The 18,504-nt window shown below is 35.8% G+C and overlaps 1 protein-coding gene across 7 annotated transcripts in view; it reads left to right on the forward strand.

The window, feature by feature from the left end:
- Window positions 1-18,504, forward strand: part of lrp1bb (low density lipoprotein receptor-related protein 1Bb) — a 351,504-nt gene that overhangs the window by 136,841 nt on the left and 196,159 nt on the right. For all 7 annotated transcript variants that reach the window (XR_007185289.1, XR_007185290.1, XM_048193502.1 and 4 more), the window contains exons 3-4: window positions 3,782-3,919; window positions 16,549-16,668. Coding sequence is in view for 5 of the 7 variants with exons in the window: in XM_048193502.1 (XP_048049459.1) it covers window positions 3,782-3,919; window positions 16,549-16,668 (258 nt within the window). In the remaining 2 variants the exon portion in view is untranslated. The remainder of the gene's footprint in view (window positions 1-3,781; window positions 3,920-16,548; window positions 16,669-18,504) is intronic.

Here is an 18,504-nt window from a genome sequence, read left to right on the forward strand (position 1 = left end):
TGTAGTAAAAGCTTTACACAAAGCTTTTACTGAAATGAAAACATGAAATTGCTGCCATTGATCAACAACAAATCCAACATACACGGTCTTTGGTTACTGTTGAAGCTTTTTTTCCGCCACAGAATAAAAAAAAAGTATAAAACGTAATTGTGACTTTTTATCTCACAATTCTATTTATTTATTTATTTATTATTTATTTATTTTGTAATTGTGAGTTTACATCTCACAATTCTGACTTTTTTTCCTCAGAATTGTGATATATAAACTTTAGGAATTGAGTTTAAAAAGTCAGAATTGTGAGATAAAAAGACATAATTACCTTTTTTATTTTCTATTCATGGCAGAAATAAGCTTTCATAGGTTCCACATGTAAGTGAAAAAAACAGAGATGCAGTCCAGCACACATTCTTCCTCCTCTCCTCTACCTCTTCTTCTCCCTTGTCCTGATCCAACTTCTCCTCTTCTCCTTCATCTGTTCCTCTCCCTCACCCAGATATTATTTTCTCTCTGCTCCTCTGTGTTGTTCTTCATCCACTGAACAAATCCGATTCAAAGAGTCCTATTTTACTGTGTATGTCCATGTAATGGAAAGAAATTGAACACCTGACTATGCCTCCAACTGAGATTGGAATCTGCTATTTCTCAATATTTCAGTGATCTGCTAATTAAAAATGCTTATCAATTGTTTCAGTATTTGTTTTATATATATTTTTCAATACTTTTGAGCTGCTGTTGTTGCAAAAGTATAGGTTTTATCCTATATTTAATGATTGGAACATTGGGTCTTCATTTCCAACTTGCTGTGTTTAAGCATTTGCAAATAAGATGAGAAAGATCCATAATTTTGGTATGAGGTAAGCTTACATGAAAATAAAATTTAAGCATTTAAGAAATGTGTTAATTGACTGCATTTTGTGTGAAAACGACATGAATTGTGTTAATGGTATGGCCACAACAGACAAATGTTCTGCTAAATGTGTTTAGAGTTTTGAAAATGTGACTTCAGAATGGACAAAAGTATGTTAGCAATTGAAAAAAACTGTAATATATGAGCACAGAGAAAATGACAACAAACTCCCAAGCACAGGGGAGAAATGCAAAAGAATATTTAATAGGGCTAATAATAGGCTACTTTGATTACGTTTACGAGCACTGCAGTCTCAAAATCAGTCTTTTGTCTATTAGAATAATCGTGTCGTCGCGTTCAGTGGCTACACCACTGTATCAGTGTCCAGTTTGCACATATAATTCATTTGAAGAAGACTTGATGAAATATGTGTGCATAACTACACCGTGCTGGTTAATGTTTGGTGCAGGAGAATGTGTGAAATAAAAACTTTAAACACAGATACTTTATTCTGTGTATGATATATGATCCACGTGGCAGGAGCTCCGCGCTGAAACCGATCATATGCGCGCTCCGCGTCTATATCATAACAATCGTATTTTTCATGTGTTCGTATTCAAACTCCAGTTCTGACCGCATCGTGGGCAAAATACAAACAACACTCATTTGTGCTTGCTGTGCTGAGGGAAACATACACACGGCTCGCGTGTCCGAACGCAGAGGTGATGAACAGCACTTTTGTGACATTTGAATTATCTGCTGTAATGCGATCTCATGCGAACATATTTTCCATTTGTGCTGGTAGATTACAGCAAAACAATCCACATGCACACAAACATCTGCTCTGGTCGCGTCGCAGGAAAACGCATTGTGTTGTAGAACTGAGGAAACGAAAACCAACGATATGTCTCTGAATGACAAGATACCGAGGCGAGAGAAGTGATACTTCCTCATGCATAATACCGCAATTATAATCGTATACATAATACAGCATAGTGATTGGACTGAATGAGCTTTAAGTCAATAAATGTAGAAATTGTTGACGTCAGCATGTTCGACCAGCCCATACTTGGAGCCAACCAGCACTCCGAATCCTGCCAGTAGTACACGGTGACGTCAGATTTTGTGACATTGCTCCGACTTTGCTTTTCAAACCGGAAGATAGAAATCGCTCTGAAAAATGCAAAAATAACAAATTTTAATTTTTTAAAATAAAATTAATGAGTTCCTTTAGTATTTTCAATGATGTGCAGCCTATATACATACCTGTTCACAGGTCAAAAAATGTGTTCTGGGGTTTTATGACCCTTTAATCTTTCAATTTCATTATCATCCATTCAAAGGGGAAAGCTTTGGAATAATTTTGTAGTGTTAGGTAACAAACTGTAGTGAATTATAAACAATATAGAGTGTTTTATTGTTTTGTTAAGGAATTTTACAAAAGCAAACGTATAATGCTACCTGATGTTAGTGTTTTTTTAGGTCAGTTTTCTATGACTGACAAAGTGTGTTTGCTGGGAGAAAAACGTTGCTAGAGTTCTGGAGAATGAGTCGATTTGAGGCATGCATGCAGTGTTTTGGTAGATTTAGTGCATTTTGAATGTGAAATTAACTGCTGTGCAAAGATGAAAGTTGGTTAGGAGAACTGTGTGAACAGTTTTGAAAAAATGACCTAAGTATTGTGAAATAAGTCCTAGCGATTGTTGCTTGTTTTCATGATTTATGAGGACACAAATTTGTATAATGACATGGATATTACACTGGCATTACGACGTAATAAGGATGTTTCATGAGTCCTCATATTTAAAATAGCTTTAAAAACATACTAAACAATGTTTTATTAAAAATGCAAAAATGCAGAATGTTTTCTGTGATGGGTAGGTTTAGGGGTAGGGGTAGTGCAGGGGGATAGAATGTATAGTTTGTACAGTATAAAAACCATTACGCCTATGGAATGTCCTCACTAAGATAGTAAAACAAATCTGTGTCTGTGCGTGTGTGTATGTTTGAGCTGCATTTATTTGATCAAAACAGTAATAAACTTTGAATAATTTTACCATTTAAAATGCCTGTTTTCTGCTTTAATAAATTTGAAAATGTAATTTATTCCTGTAGTGACAAAGCTGAACATTTCATATTGTTATCAGCAGTGTTGTGAGCGTCTGTGTTGCTTAATGTTTTTTGATAACTGTGATACATTTTTCAGGATTTGTTGATGAAAAGAAATCCATTCCATTTAGAAATGTATTAAAAAAAAAAAAACATTTATTTGAAAAATAATTCTTTTGTAGCATTACACATGTCTTTACTTTCACGTTTAATCAACTTGAATGTGTTCTTGAAGAATAAAAGTAATAATTGATAATTTCTAGAAATATATATAAAGTGTATAATTTCTTTAAAAAAACATACTGACACTTTATTTATTTATTTGGAAATTTCTCATTTGAAACAACTGCCTGTTTGATTAAACTGGTTCTGCAACCTCATTGCATTGCAGAACTTTACTTTTACAGTATGAGATGTATTGGCTTTATCCTGCTAATTAAATTAACATTCATTAGGATAGGTAAGAGAAAGGACGAATTGTAAATGAGAAACCTGTACCCATTCTGTTAGCCTTTCTTAAAGAACAACAGACAGGAAATGGTGCTGAAGGAATTTTTTTTGCCACAAAATTAAATCACTCTGAGGTTAGCAGTGCATTTTAAGCTAAATTCAATCAACTGGATTGTTTCCCATTTTCATTTGCATCCCTCAAAGCTTAGCAAATTGAAACAAGTGACATTTGTCTGAACTCCGTAGATTTGCATGAAACTGTCTTAGTAGTCAGTAAAGTAATTACTGACAATACAGTGAAATTGTGCAGATGATATGCTTTTCCAGAATTACACCAGACGTGTATGTAAACCTTCATTCTCTCCTGTTCTTTAGGTACGGTGGAGGTGATAGTCAGATGTCCCCTAAACCACATACAGTGTATCGGGACGAGAAAGTGTATTCACTTCAACAAGCTCTGTAATGGGGCGAAAGACTGTGACGACGGTTTTGATGAAGGAGTCCACTGTAGAGGTGAGTACCCTAAAGTAGCCCATTATGATGTCTGTGCTAGATATTAGCTATGCAGGTAGTGTACTGTGATCTGTCAATATCAATAAACCTACAGTTTGGACACCATCAGCATTAATATTGACAGCCTAATGCTGCATATCTTTACATAAATTGGCTTTATGCTAGTGGAAGGAGAACAGGTGAATGACGCAGCAGGTGTAATGTTGGACACAGTCTACTCTTGTTCACAATCATCCAAGCCACAATAACAAGCAGGTGGAGCCACCTGGACTCTGTGATATAACAATACCGACACAGCAGTTGGCATTGGGTGGATGCCCGTTAGTAGAGGCGATGCACCTCAGGCTGGCCAAGAGTGCGACCTTTGGTGAACTGGAAGAGTGTGGCCCCCAGCTGGGCAGTGCCAGGAGCAGCTGATCCTGCCCTTTGATCCAGAGCCTGACTGAAAACAGGCCATTGACCCATATAAACCACACAAGATTATAATGTCAGTTGGGTTGCAGGGGTTTCCTGCAGAGAAGCAACATGTTATTTAGTCTAGAGAGACCGGTGGAAGAAAAATAAATACTTTTTTATTGCTGGAGACATGTGACTGAACATGTTGTTAGGTTTCATTACACAGTGAGATCCAAAGGTTGGTTTGTTTGTTTACTCACTTGCATACTTGCATATTTTTACCATTTTATTACATAATTTTTTTAATGTACTTATTTATTTATAATAAATAATCTCAAAAGACCAGTATATTGTTTTGTTTTTTGTTTTGCTTGTATTATTTCTTGAAATAAACTGAAAATGAATTGTAAAAGAAGCAAATATTTAAGATTCCTTATTTCTAGATTTTGTAAATTCGATAAAAAAAGAAGCATTTTCCACTAGGAATTATACTTTTGCATCTCACTGTAAATTCACTTTACGTTATATTTATTATCATAGAAACAGTGAAAAGGAGTCTGTTTTTTGTATTGTCTACATTGGTATGTAAAACGATATTTACTTTTGTGTTTGTAGTAGTATTACCCTTCTTGACCATATTAGCACTTCACTTATGAGCCAGACCTCACTTTTCAGGTTTATCTGCCCTTAAGGAAGGGCTAACCTCAAAACAACTTTCCCCGACAGAAGAACCAATCACCTTCGAGCACAAGGAAAGAGATTGGTCTAGTTCATTGGGCAGAAAGATTAAGGTTTTGACTTGACGTATTGCAGATAAAGAGAGAGCTGCTCAGAGCCTGAAGTGATGTATCACAGAAAGTTATCCTTGGGTGTTAGGAAGCATTAAGAGACATTATGTTCATTGTTCTCCTCCTCCATTTGTTTGTTTTTAGATACAGCTAATTAAGCAACGAGTGCCTGGGGCAATAAATCCTTTTTCCGTTCCACTCTTGCTCAGTTTGCAGACTTCTTTGTTGCCATTTACTTCGCTGTAGTCATACTGCAAATGCTCCCTTTTTTCAAATGTCTTCATTCTTCTGTTAGTTTTTCACCTTTAAATTGATGTTTTCGCAGCTTGTATGCACGGAAAGTTACATTAGCTTTTAAACCGCATACAGCTGTTTGTAATGATACGCAAGACAGATTTACAGGTAGACAGAAGTGGAAAGTCTAGACACAAGCAGACGTGTTTTTGTTAGTTATTTAACCGTCTGCTGAAGTAAGCAACGTGGTATACTTCATCAAAGGGGCTAATTGAATGAGTAAGCACTGGCCACTGAGGAGTTCGGGCCAGGACATTCGGCATGTGTTTCCACCCATACACCTGCAGATGGGACGAAATGAGGTCACCTCGGAGAAGTTGGAGCATGGCAGCTGGGTCTCTGCTGAAACTTTCCCTCCCCCTCTAGTAATGAATATACATAATGAATCCCAGGAGGGCATTACACAAAACTGTGCCCATATGGAAGACAAAGACAGCATTCTATTTCACCTTCACACACTTCGGCAATTCTTTATTTTAATGATTGTCCTTCAGTGAAGTGGAGATTTTCAGAGATGGCATGAAAACCTTTCTTTTTCTTTTTCTTTTCTTTTTTTTTTTTTCTCCACCACCTGGCTGCCTCTTTTTCAATGTGCAAAATCTCGCTTCTCTCAGCCAGCACTGATACTTGACAGGTAAAGATATGAGAGGCACATTTGAATTTAGGAGCTCTTAGGAATTTTCAGAAGATCCTCACAAGCTGTGACAAGAAAAACTCTCTGTGGCAACACCATTTGGTCATAGTGACGTGTGGTTATGTGCGTAGTCTCACAAATGGACTGTCTAATACTTTTTTTTGTCTATCAAAATGCTTACTGTGCAGCTTGACATTATTATTAACCCAGAACCAGCAAATTATAGCCTGAAATCAATATGAAAACATATTTATGGGTTGTTTATAGATTTATAAGGGCTAGTCAAGAGGTATAATTGTGTATTATTTTTTTCTTCTTCAGATTTGATTAACAGCACAAGATACCGATATTTTGTTATTATTTTCATAGGAATGACAATGAGGTCCCCTCCCCCCAGCTAGTGAATGATTTCAAACAGGTTAGTTTTGAAAGCAAGCTAATATCAGAACGAATTTCATTTGCATTGCCTTTATGCTGAAATGCAGTGACAAATGAACACCCTTAGGTAATTTCATTGATTGTGCTATAGTTACGTGCTTGTATTATGTTCAGTCATTAAAAAAGCAGCTCATGATTCCTTTTCTCAAAAGCAATTACATACCAATTAAAGTAATTACAGAAGTAGAAAATAAAAGAAGAAGAAGAAGAAAGCTTAGGCAAAGTCTCTTGCAGTACAGAAGAAGTCTCTTCACAGCCCTGAAATGTGATTACAAGAATAATTCTCCATGTGTTGTACATTAAAACTGCCTGCTAACTATTGAAGTTTTGATCTACCATTTGATCCATTGAGATCTTTTGAGATTTTTTTGATGTTTTAGAAAGAAGTCTCTTATGCTCACCGAGACTGCATTTATTTAATAAAAAATAAAGTAAAAACGGTAATATTTTGTAAAATTGTAATTTTCATTGTAAAATGTAATTTTTTTTCCTGTGAGGCTTAATTTTCAGCATCATTACTCCAGTCTTCAGTGTCACATGATCCTTCAGAAATCATTCTAATATGCTGATTTGGTGCTCAAGTAACATTTCTTATTATTATTATCATCAATATTTTAAAAGCCATATATATACATTTATTTCAGGATTATTTGATGAATAGAAAGTTAAGAAGCATTCACTTAAAATAGAAAACGTTTGTAACATTATAACATTATAAAAACAACTGTCGCTTTTCAATTAATTTAATGCATCATTGCTAAATAAAAGAATTTTTGTTTTTTATCTTGCTGACCCCCAACATTTGAATGGAAGTGTATGTTTAATTCTATTTATGGTTATACAAGTATCCATGTTACCCAACATCTATTACTTAATAAAAACCTTGTGGAAAGTAAATGCATAAATGTGTACATCGGCAGGCATTAACAGTCATTCCCATTGTTGTACAGATTTGGGGAACGACATTGTTAATAGATATCTCTGCTTTTGCGAAGTAATGAAAAACCATGTCACAGATGTACCTTCCCTCCCTCACTTTGCCTCTCAACAGCATTCAATTATTTCACTTGATTAACTTTTAATTTTCAACAATTCATATAAACAAACAAACAGTATACCCCAGGGTCAGGACGACAGAGGTAACAATGGTACAAATATAAATATCCAGTGCAAGTAATTTCCTGTTTTCTCTTCGGTTTAAAGAAAAGTGGAGTGCATTCACCTACACATAAGCTATTAACATATTTATTGAATTTGTTTTGTGTAATGATATGAAATATCATCCAGAACGCATTAAGCTTCCCCTCTCTGCTGGTCATTTTCCGAAAGAAACTGATGATGTTCAGTGATGCTGTACAGTTTGTGACCGTTCACTGTTGTTTAAGGATGGCTCATATTGTTAGTCTCAGTGGGTCACGCACCTTTCATTATCATGGTACCATAAATGTGAAAGTCAAGTACCTCATTTGAATAGTATAATGGCTGTGTAGCGCTTAATGTGCGGTTGACTATGCTTCCTTTGGGGATAGTCCTAAACCATAATGCAGGGTTAAATTTGTGCAATAACAAGCAATCACTGTTGACTTTTTTTTGACCCGTCTGAGCTCATAAAGGCAAAGGCTAACTCTGGAGGATTAACCCTGAAACCAATGCTTTCTAATCCAGGATCCTTTGCTTCATGTTTAGTCTCATAGATTATTTTCACTAATAGGATTATCTGGAGGAGTAGGAACAGTCTTGTTTGGTGATAATCATGGCATGAGTTGTTTAATATGCTTATGGTTTTTATGCATGACTTTTGTGGTGTTTTAAACTGAAGGTTGTGTGTTCTCATAGATATCCCATAATGATCCAGTCCACAGCAAACATTTGACAAGTTAAACTTGACTCTGACTGACTGATTTGCTTCTTCTATCTTTGCCCACTTTCCTTTTTGACTTTTAAAAATGGCAGTCTTTTTGCATCAGTTTTTGCTGTGCTTCTGTTTATACTGTATCGTCTGAATCTTCTGTCAAATAATTACCTCTTGTAATGTTTTGAAAGAACCCATTACAATCTGGTGATATCAAATCCAATTACAGCGTTATTTTTTCTTTGCAGGAAGGGAGGTTTAAAAATGTATTGAGATGGTAAATGATTTACACTGATGCTTTTGGCTTGCATATTTATGGGAATTTCCATTACATGATTGAATACAGAGTATAATTCACAATGCTTATTGCACTTTGGATTAAGATTTACGTAACTGAGAATATTCACAGCTTGATATTGACTGTGAAAGTATTCACTGTGAGAATAGTCATTCTTCCAATAAATAAATCAATAAAATCAATCAATCAATCAATCAATAAGCTATTTAAAATATTGTTAAAAATTGTAATATTTCAAAATGCTATATTTTTGATCAAAATAATGCAGCTTTTGTGAATAAATATTGTAATGTTACTGTAAAATGTCTTTTAAAAAAAGAAACCAATTTTTTCTTCCATCTTTATTTTGTTTGGCCTATATCACATTTGTAGTAATGGGTAATGAAATTATGTGCAAGATTTGTACACTTTCCATAAACAAAAGGCTCTTGATAAATACCGCATTTACTTCAACATCAGAAATATATGGATTTAGATACATGCTGTATGAACTTTAATTTGTCAAGAGAGTACCGTTTTTATCAAATCGAATTCCTCTTAGAGAGGCAGACCTGTGGCATACTTATTAAACACTATTGCTTCTCCAATGACCATGGCTTGTGCAAAGATCAGCATCTTAATTTGGTCCCAGATTAATTAGGGGGCCCTGAAAACCAGGCAAAGGATTGGATTGAGACAGACCTTGAAGAAGCAAAGGCCATGAAAGTCTCCAGAGCTGGCTTGTAATTAATCCATATGGGGAAGTAAAATTACCAACTTCTTCTGCTCTTTCTTTTCACTCATATTCATGTTTGTGTGGGTGGAGTAATAAGTAGTTTGGGGCCATATGTGTGTATTACTTCAGTAGAAGAATTTTGTAAGTTATTGATTAGAATAACAATTTTATGTATTTTGTGCCCACACATAGTTCCACACTATTATTCATTCAGCACTGGTTTAATTCACTCCATGTTCTGTTAATCCTACCATTGAAATGAATTAGCTGGAAATGTGATCTAGTGGGCAATGCATAAGCCCTGAATCAGTATGTTGGGCCGTTAATGTGGGTTCATCCCTCTTTCCTCTCTCTATCCGAAAAATTTGCCAGTTGGACAATTTTATTTAAGTCACACTTAAAACTGTGTCCAGGACCAGTGTTGGGGAAGCTACTCTGAAACTGTAGCTTGACAAGCTATAAGCTACTTGTAAGTTAAAGTAGTTTAGTTACATTTAAAGCTACCCTTCTGAAAGAGTAGTTAGTAGACTACAAGTTACTATCAAAAAGTAGCTAGCTACATTGAAACTACTTTCTTTCTTTTATTAGGAAGCTAGATTAGGAAACAAGTTAGAAGAGAGGTGAAATGCAGAAAAGATTACACAAACATTATTGTGTGAGTTAAATTTAACTAAATGTACCCCCAAATTTGTTCATTTACACACATACGTCATTCCAAACCTATATGACTTTTTACTGTGAGTAATGAAAGATTTTAAACACATACACACACACACACACACACACAGGTTTGTTTTTGTGAATAGTGGGGACATTCCATAGGCGTAATGGTTTTTATACTGTACAAACCATATTTTCTATCCCCCTACACTACCCCTACCCCTAAACCTACCCATCACAGAAAACTGCACATTTTTACTTTCTCAAAAAAAAAAAAAAAAAAAAAACTCATTCTGTATGATTTATAAGCCTTTTGAAAAACGGGGACATGGGGTAATATCTTCATATGTCACAAAAACACGCACGCACGCACTCGCACACACACACACACTCACACACTTCAATGTTTTTGTCCATATACAGTGATATTCAGTGATGTCCAATGTTGTTTTGGACCCCTTTGACTCTTACTGTATGTGCAAAAAACCCTTTGACTCTTACTGTATGTGCAAAAACAGTTAAAACATTCTTCAAAATACCATCTTTTATGTTCCACAGAAGAAATTAAGTCTTGCTGGTTTGGTTTGGAATGACACGAGAGTGAGTAAATGGCTGAATTTTCCCTTTAAGACAATTGTTTGGTTTTTATTTGATAATTTATTGTGTTTTTTTTTCTATTTCACAGAAGTCACAGAAAGTTGTCGCCTAGGGCAACACGTGTGCCAGGACTCCCACTGATATTTTGTTATGTTTAAGGCCTCTAAAGTTAGTATCTGTCCTTGACATTTTTCTGTAGGAATTTTAAAAGAAGGATACCATAAAAGGAGAACGTTCCCGCATGGCTAGGCCAGGGAGTCAAAGGCTTTCTGGTGTCCTGTCATGTGGCAGCATACCTTGACCTCGAGGACAGTTTGTAATGCACAGGGGGAGGCTGGATCAGCACAGGAGAGACTTGATGCTGGATTTATGGCAGCGGTGACAGGGCACAATAAGCGTCAAGTGCGCCTCGCCACACGCTGCCAGCAGCATTACGTTATCACGCCACTCCTGTGGTGAGCCTTCATGTGGGCCGAACGACAACGTTTGGAGGGGAAACGGACAACCTGTCACAAGAAACATAAGTGCTTTGCCAAAAAACAAAAAAAAGAACTTTATGCTTCTGGCATAAAATACACGAAACATTCTTATTATCTACTATTTATAAAGTTAAGGTTATTTTGTATTCCCAAAAACATTTCTTAAGATTGTTCTGAAGACAAAACTTTACAATATAACACTAACACATATAATACATATTACTCGAGAAGTGGCACCATTGATTGATAATATAAACAATGATCGATCATAATTATGCACGATGCAACTTTTTGCTGAATTCAAAATTCAGTGATGACTGTACAAAAATTACTCTAACATGGACCTAGTTTTTAATTTAATAATTTAGCATTTATAATTTTCGCCGGCATTATCGCATATAACAGCACTGTGCAGCCAGTTGCGATGAAAATAGTGCGCATGCTTATTATGATTGTTATAGTAATCTGCAGGCAATGCAAAAAGACAACCCTTGAGATATTTTTCATCGATTTGATAAGCAGGTCTTCATTAAAAACTGCCATAAAATCAGTTCACAACCACAGCCTTTAATTTTCTTCTTAAAAAGTAAGATGTTCTTAAAAAAAAAAAAAATCTGAAGTTCTCAAGAAATTTTGAAGAATTGCAGGGATGATATTTACAAACTTATTTTTTTGTGAATCCAGCCTCTGGTGTTTACTTCTGCTTTTAAAGGAATAATTGCCCACCCAAAAATGGGTTGATGATCTCTATAAAGATGTGATGTACATGTCACATGATCTTGTTTTAACAAACAAACAAACAAACAAACAAACAAAAAAAAATGTGTAACTTTGCCTAGCAAGCCATGCCATTTTTCAGCACCAGCAGAAGATTTTTGTGAATATCCATCTGTCTGGCTATGTGTTGGGTCATGAGAGCACACCGATGTTTGAAAGCAGATATAAGGATTAGTCCTGGATATCTGTCGGACTACCGTCTCATTGCTTTGTCTGACCTTTTGTCTCCACAAAGCATGATGCATCCAATAAAAAGTTCATGAATGCAACTGCTCAGTTACGTGCTATGAATGACATAATTAGCGCTTAAACCTTTTCAGGACTATCAAAACACAACCGGTCCTAAGGGTTCTGTAGGTGATTTCAGTTCAACCGCACACTCTTTCTACAATCCCTGACTTCCAACCTGATGTCAATAACCCAAACATCCACAATTCACAGACAGAGAGCATTTCTGTTTTGCTGAAAATGCATCGTTCTCTCTCCCAACAATTTTGTGTTGTTTATAGAGCCAGGGACTGTCACAGCTACAGGTGTGATTTCTCATTGATATGTCAGCTAGTAGGGACATTTTATGCTTGCTATTTAAAAATATATATAGCTCTTTTAAAATTCCTGCTTTGCCTTGTTAACATGTTGCATGCTAACATTTTCAATGAATTCCGTTGATTAACCATTGAAAAGAAATAATGTGCTAAATGGCAATTACATATTTAGCCACAGGTAAACATTCAGTTAATTTCTGACAGGATGCAGTGCAATTACCAGTCTTTTCTTGCTGCTGAGAAATTTTCCTCGGTTTTGGTTGATGAAATGTTACTTGTAAAGCTTTCATTATGAAAATGGTATTTATCTTCTTTTTACGTTTTTAATATACACCCTAAACACTCATTGATGCTCTTGATTCAACCTGTATTTTTCATTTGCCTTTATAAAAGCAGCTTTATCTAAGTGCATCAGTGGTGTTGCTGCTAAGACATGTCATGAAACTTGTGATGAATCCATTACTCCTTCATACCTGCTTCAGCTTGCCAGCTAGTAGTCTCAGGCTCAGATGGCATTCTCACAGACCATCTGCAGTTTGTTCACTGACCGCCTGATTCATATTGCACACTGGAAAGCACTTTTTTATCTAGCACTATTTTATTTTATTTTTATTATTATTTATAAGTAGTGGTAGTAGTAGTAGTAGTAGTAGTATCCTAAAAACAATATAATAGGTTGCACAGAGTAGAGAGTTTGAAATTATGAAGAATATATAACCAGATACATGGCTTAATTCTATGAATTGGTGCTCAGTTAATGATGGTAATCAGGCACGAAATGTAAGAAATCAAAGAACAGATTTGCATACATTCCTTTGACAGTAATGAATGTTTAGCAGTCACATGTCTTGAAATAGCTAAAGAAAAGCTCTTTTTGAGAGCTCATCATTTCAAATAGTGTCTTGTTCACACATATTTTTTGTGAGGCTGGTAAATTGGTTGTCTTTGTACTAATTGTAATTGTGCTGTTGAATCCACACCCACAGATGTCTGAAAAGTGCAGTGAACAATAGCTGGTTGGGTCTGCTGCCTTTCTCAGGAACTGCCATATGATTTAATATGTGACAGGCTGACAGAGGGATTCAGAGACGTGCTGATGTGGCCTTTGTTGCTTGCACTGTATGAAAATAATTTTAGGTTGTTGCTCTAGTATTCCTCTGAGACCATACAGAGAGAATGACAGGCGGCACAGCAAGGAAGGCAGACAAAAAACAACTCGAAAGTGAATTTTAGGTTCGTCTTAGTAGAAAATGATCATGTTATGTTCATTTTGTCAGATATTCCACACACAAAGTACAATATGTTTTTGCTGTTTGCCTTACAGCATGCATTGTGTCTAATATCAGAGCTCAAATCAGTGAAATAATCTGTACAATGAAAAATAATGTACACTTAAACAACAAAACACCCAAAGTGATTTTGTCTCTCTAATATGACTCCAAATTGTAAAAAAAAATGTTTTGTTATATTTAGTTTTTTAATACAGTAGCTGTTTCCAACCACCTATTAAAAGAGAAAAAAAAAACAAAAAACAAAAAAAAACACTGGATGGAAACAGCAAGATGCGCATCAATTATAAAAATGTGCATTAAAAAAACAACTTCCATTTTTTTATTACAGATATTTTGCACCACTATCCCAGGAAGTAACCAGTTTTTTTCTCTTGAACATGGGATGGAAACGCTTTATTCACAGATGTTTTATGCGATATTCCTTAAATTTGCAGCTTTGGATGAAAACATAGTGACATTTTTGAAACATGACTACATGTTTTTCTTTACAGTTATTCTTTTATTCTTATATAGTTAGTCTTTTATTCATCTTATGAAGACAGTCACTTGGCTCTCAGAGATGCAATAATTGCAAATGTTGAAGCCAATTAAATAATACAAAATTCATGATAAAAAATGACAACATTTAAAAAATAAAACTTCACAAATAATTATTTCTAAAGGTTGCAAAAATGTGCAGTGGGTCTCATTGGTCAACAAAATTTGCACAACAGAGCCCATGCAGTAAATCATAGTTCTGTCGTGCACTGTAAAAAAAATCCCAGTAAAATTTACGGTAAAAAAACGGCAGCTGTGGTTGCCAGAACTTTACCGTAAAAAATACAGTAGCAACGTAAAAAAAAAATCTGTAAAATTTACGGTAAAATAACGTATTTCATTAACTGATATAATGTTAATTTACCAACCTAATGAAGTACTAATATCTGTTTTGTACCTTTATAATACACTGACAGTCACCAAACACAGTGGTGATAAGAGTCACATGATGAATCAAAGTTCATCACAAGCAGCTTTTCCACAAGCTGAGAAGGACAGCACTAACATATAGAAGGTGCACACAGTGTCATCTACACACACACTAAACACCATCATTGGTAACATGCATGAAATTTTAAAAATGCAATAAACATTAAACAACATTAGATGTAACATAAAACCCTAATGTACATAACTGATTAGAAAAAAATGAGAAAAACTAAGAAGAAACAGAGTTATTTCAACGAAAATATATCAAATGTGAAGTGTCACGCAGGGAATTGTGGGAATGTCAATTTACGGTTTTTCACTGTAAATTTTACAATGAATTGTTATTTTTCACTTCCAAAAACTGTGAATTTAACGGTATTTTACCGTAAAATTACATTAAATGTACCGTTAGATCTATTACAGTTATTCACCGTATATAGTACAGAAACTTTCTGTAAACCAATTGACAGTTTTTCACCGCAGCATTTTTACAGTCTTTTACTGTTAAAATCACGATCATTTTTTACAGTGTGACAGCCGTCGGAGAGAGTGGTATGGTAATGGAGATGGCAATGTTAATGTATTTGGTCTTGGCGGAATAGATCTCCTATGCTGCTGCTGCAGAGCAAGTACAGAGACTTGCTACTGCCAATACATTCACAGACATTCACATATATTATACATGAAATAACCCCCATAGCAGATCTGCACAGGTGGAGCTGGGGGAGGTGGAGGGTTTCTGAAGCACGCTGCAGACTGCTAACAGCAAACAATGCCAAGTTTTTGAATGTTGAGCAACAAGCTCATTGGCTGCTGATACCATAAACTACTCCATTTTTTTTTTTTTTTAATTGTCTAATTAAAGCTTTATAGAGAATGAGAGGTGGCATTCTGTTCCGCCTTTTATAGCTTATATGGAAGGCTTTATAGAGACTGCAACTGGACTGCAGGTCTGTAAATATGCATTTTCAGATACTTCACATGGGTTCAGGGAAGTGTAGGAATATTCATGGGTCATGCAAATGCCCTGAGGTGAACATATCCAAATCTCATTCTCCTGGCTTCTGGAGAAGGAATCTGTAAAATGTAGCAAACTTATAAACCTTTTTTATTGCAAAACTTGTAAAATTCACCCTTAAACACAGTATGCAAAAATATCATTACAATTAAGGAGGAAAAACAAATCAATATCAGTGCTTGGGTCTTTAAGGGTAAAAAAAAAAAAAAAAAATTGGAAAGATTTTTCCATCCCCAAGAGATGTAGTTTAGTAGTACTTTTCTGCATGTGGTACGTTATGCAGCCAAACCATTATGTAATTTCTGTGTCTGTTCCTTAATTGGCAGATTCCAAAAAACGTCAGATTCCTATTCAATTACAAGAAAAAAAAAAAATGGATACCATCCAGAATGTTTCATGAAGAATGCCGAACAACTAGGACCCTAACATTCACTTCCATTTTACGCTTGCCATATATAAACAATTTGGTGTTCAGTGAATGTCCACTGTGGAAACTATTAATGGAAAACCTAATAGCCAGGTTGTGCACAACTCTTTTGTGGCAGGTTGATTGAATTCTGAGGACCGAAGATCAGGTAGAATTGCTAAAAGCTTCTGCAGGTCTCCACACAAAACCTTTTTCTTTCCTCATAGAATTTTCAACAGAAGGTTAGGCATTTCTTCTAATTTCATCTCTTTTTCCCTGTGTGGAGCACCTCTCTGATTCCACCCTCACAGAGTGCTATTGATCCCCGCCTCTGGCTCACAACTGTCAGTACGCACTGGCACATCCTTGTGCTGATGGCAAGGAAGGGCTTTTAGAGGGAGTGAAATCAAAAAGCAATTTACATGTTTTTCCCTTGCTCTCAAACTCTTTCTCTCTCTCGCTCTCCTCCCACAGAACTCCTGTCAGCCTGTCACGAGCTGCATTGCCGTTACGGATGCATCATGACCAGAAATGGCACATTCTGCTTCTGTGCGGATGGATTTGAGGTGGGAGAGGATGGGCGTAGCTGCAGAGGTAGGCGCTCTCAGGGTCATGGCAGACATCTCAAACGAATGATCAGCTTTGGGCAATGAGGGGGGAGAGGGGAGGTCGTCCATCCCCAGGGTCTCTTTTCACACCTCCGTCCTGCTTTATTTGACGTGTGGCATTGACTCCAGAGAGGTCAAAGTGACTTCTCGGCCTGGTTTGGCCTAAATGAGACCCTCTGAGTATCATATTGAGGCTGGTTTTTGTATATGATGGTGATATATAGCTCAGCCATAGCCACTTTATAACTAATTGTCTCTGTAGAAACAAACTCAAACAGGAAGTTGTTAATAGAAAATAGATTTGTCTCTTTACATTGATAAATTTGCTCCATTTGATGAATACAATTTGAGGTCTCTTGACTTTTTTTAAGCATTAAAAGGGCAAAAAAAGTACAAATCCTTTATTTTCTGTTGTGAGGGTTTATCTAACATAGCTAATGTTGTGAAATGTTGTGTAATGTTGTGAAACTATAACTCACATAATACAGTATCTATCATAAAATTAATCTATCTATCTATCTATCTATCTATCTATCTATCTATCTATCTATCTATCTATCTATCTATCTATCTGTCTGTCGTTCTATCTATCTATCTATCTATCTATCTATCTCTCTGTCTGTCGTTCTATCTATCTATCTGTCTATCTATCTATCTATCTATCTATCTGTCTCTCTGTCTGTCGTTCTATCTATCTATCTATCTATCTATCTATCTATCGTTCATTCCGTCTATCTGTCTGTCTGTCGTTCTGTCTGTCTATCATTCTGTCTGTTTGTCTATGTATCGTTCATTCGTCTGTTCGTTCCTTCATTCGTTCCTTTGTTTGTCTGTCTATTGTTCTGTCGTTCTATCTATCTATCTGTCTGTCTGTCTATCTATCTATCTATCTATCTATCTATCTATCTATCTATCTATCTATCTATCTCTCTGTCTGTCTGTCTGTCTGCCGTTCTATCTATCTATCTATCTATCTATCTATCTGTCTATCTGTCTGTCATTCTATCTATCTATCTATCTATCTATCTATCTATCGTTCATTCCGTCTATCTGTCTGTCTGTCATTCTGTCTGTCTATCATTCTGTCTGTTTGTCTATGTATCGTTCATTCGTCTGTTCGTTCCTTCATTTGTTCCTTCATTCGTTCCTTTGTTTGTCTGTCTATTGTTCTGTCTATCTATCTATCTATCTATCTATCTATCTATCTGTCTGTCTGTCTGTCTGTCTGTCTGTCTGTCTATCTATCATCTGTCTGTCTGTCGTTCTATCTATCTATCTATCTATCTATCTCTCTGTCTGTCGTTCTATCTATCTATCTATCTATCTATCGTTCATTCCGTCTATCTGTCTGTCTGTCGTTCTGTCTGTCTATCATTCTGTCTGTTTGTCTATGTATCGTTCATTCGTCTGTTCGTTCCTTCATTTGTTCCTTCATTCGTTCCTTTGTTTGTCTGTCTATTGTTCTGTCGTTCTATCTATCTATCTATCTATCTATCTGTCTGTCTGTCTGTCTGTCTGTCTGTCTGTCTATCTATCTATCTATCTATCTATCTATCTATCTATCTCTCTGTCTGTCTGTCTGCCGTTCTATCTATCTATCTATCTATCTATCTATCTATCATCTATCGTTCATTCCGTCTGTCTGTCTGTCTGTCATTCTGTCTATCTATCTATCTATCTATCTATCTATCTATCTATCTATCTATCTATCGTTCATTCCGTCTATCTGTCTGTCTGTCGTTCTGTCTGTCTATCATTCTGTCTGTTTGTCTATGTATCGTTCATTCGTCTGTTCGTTCCTTCATTTGTTCCTTCATTCGTT

This window comes from Megalobrama amblycephala, linkage group LG6 (genome assembly GCF_018812025.1).
Source record: "Megalobrama amblycephala isolate DHTTF-2021 linkage group LG6, ASM1881202v1, whole genome shotgun sequence".
NCBI classification, from domain to species: Eukaryota; Metazoa; Chordata; class Actinopteri; order Cypriniformes; family Xenocyprididae; genus Megalobrama; species Megalobrama amblycephala.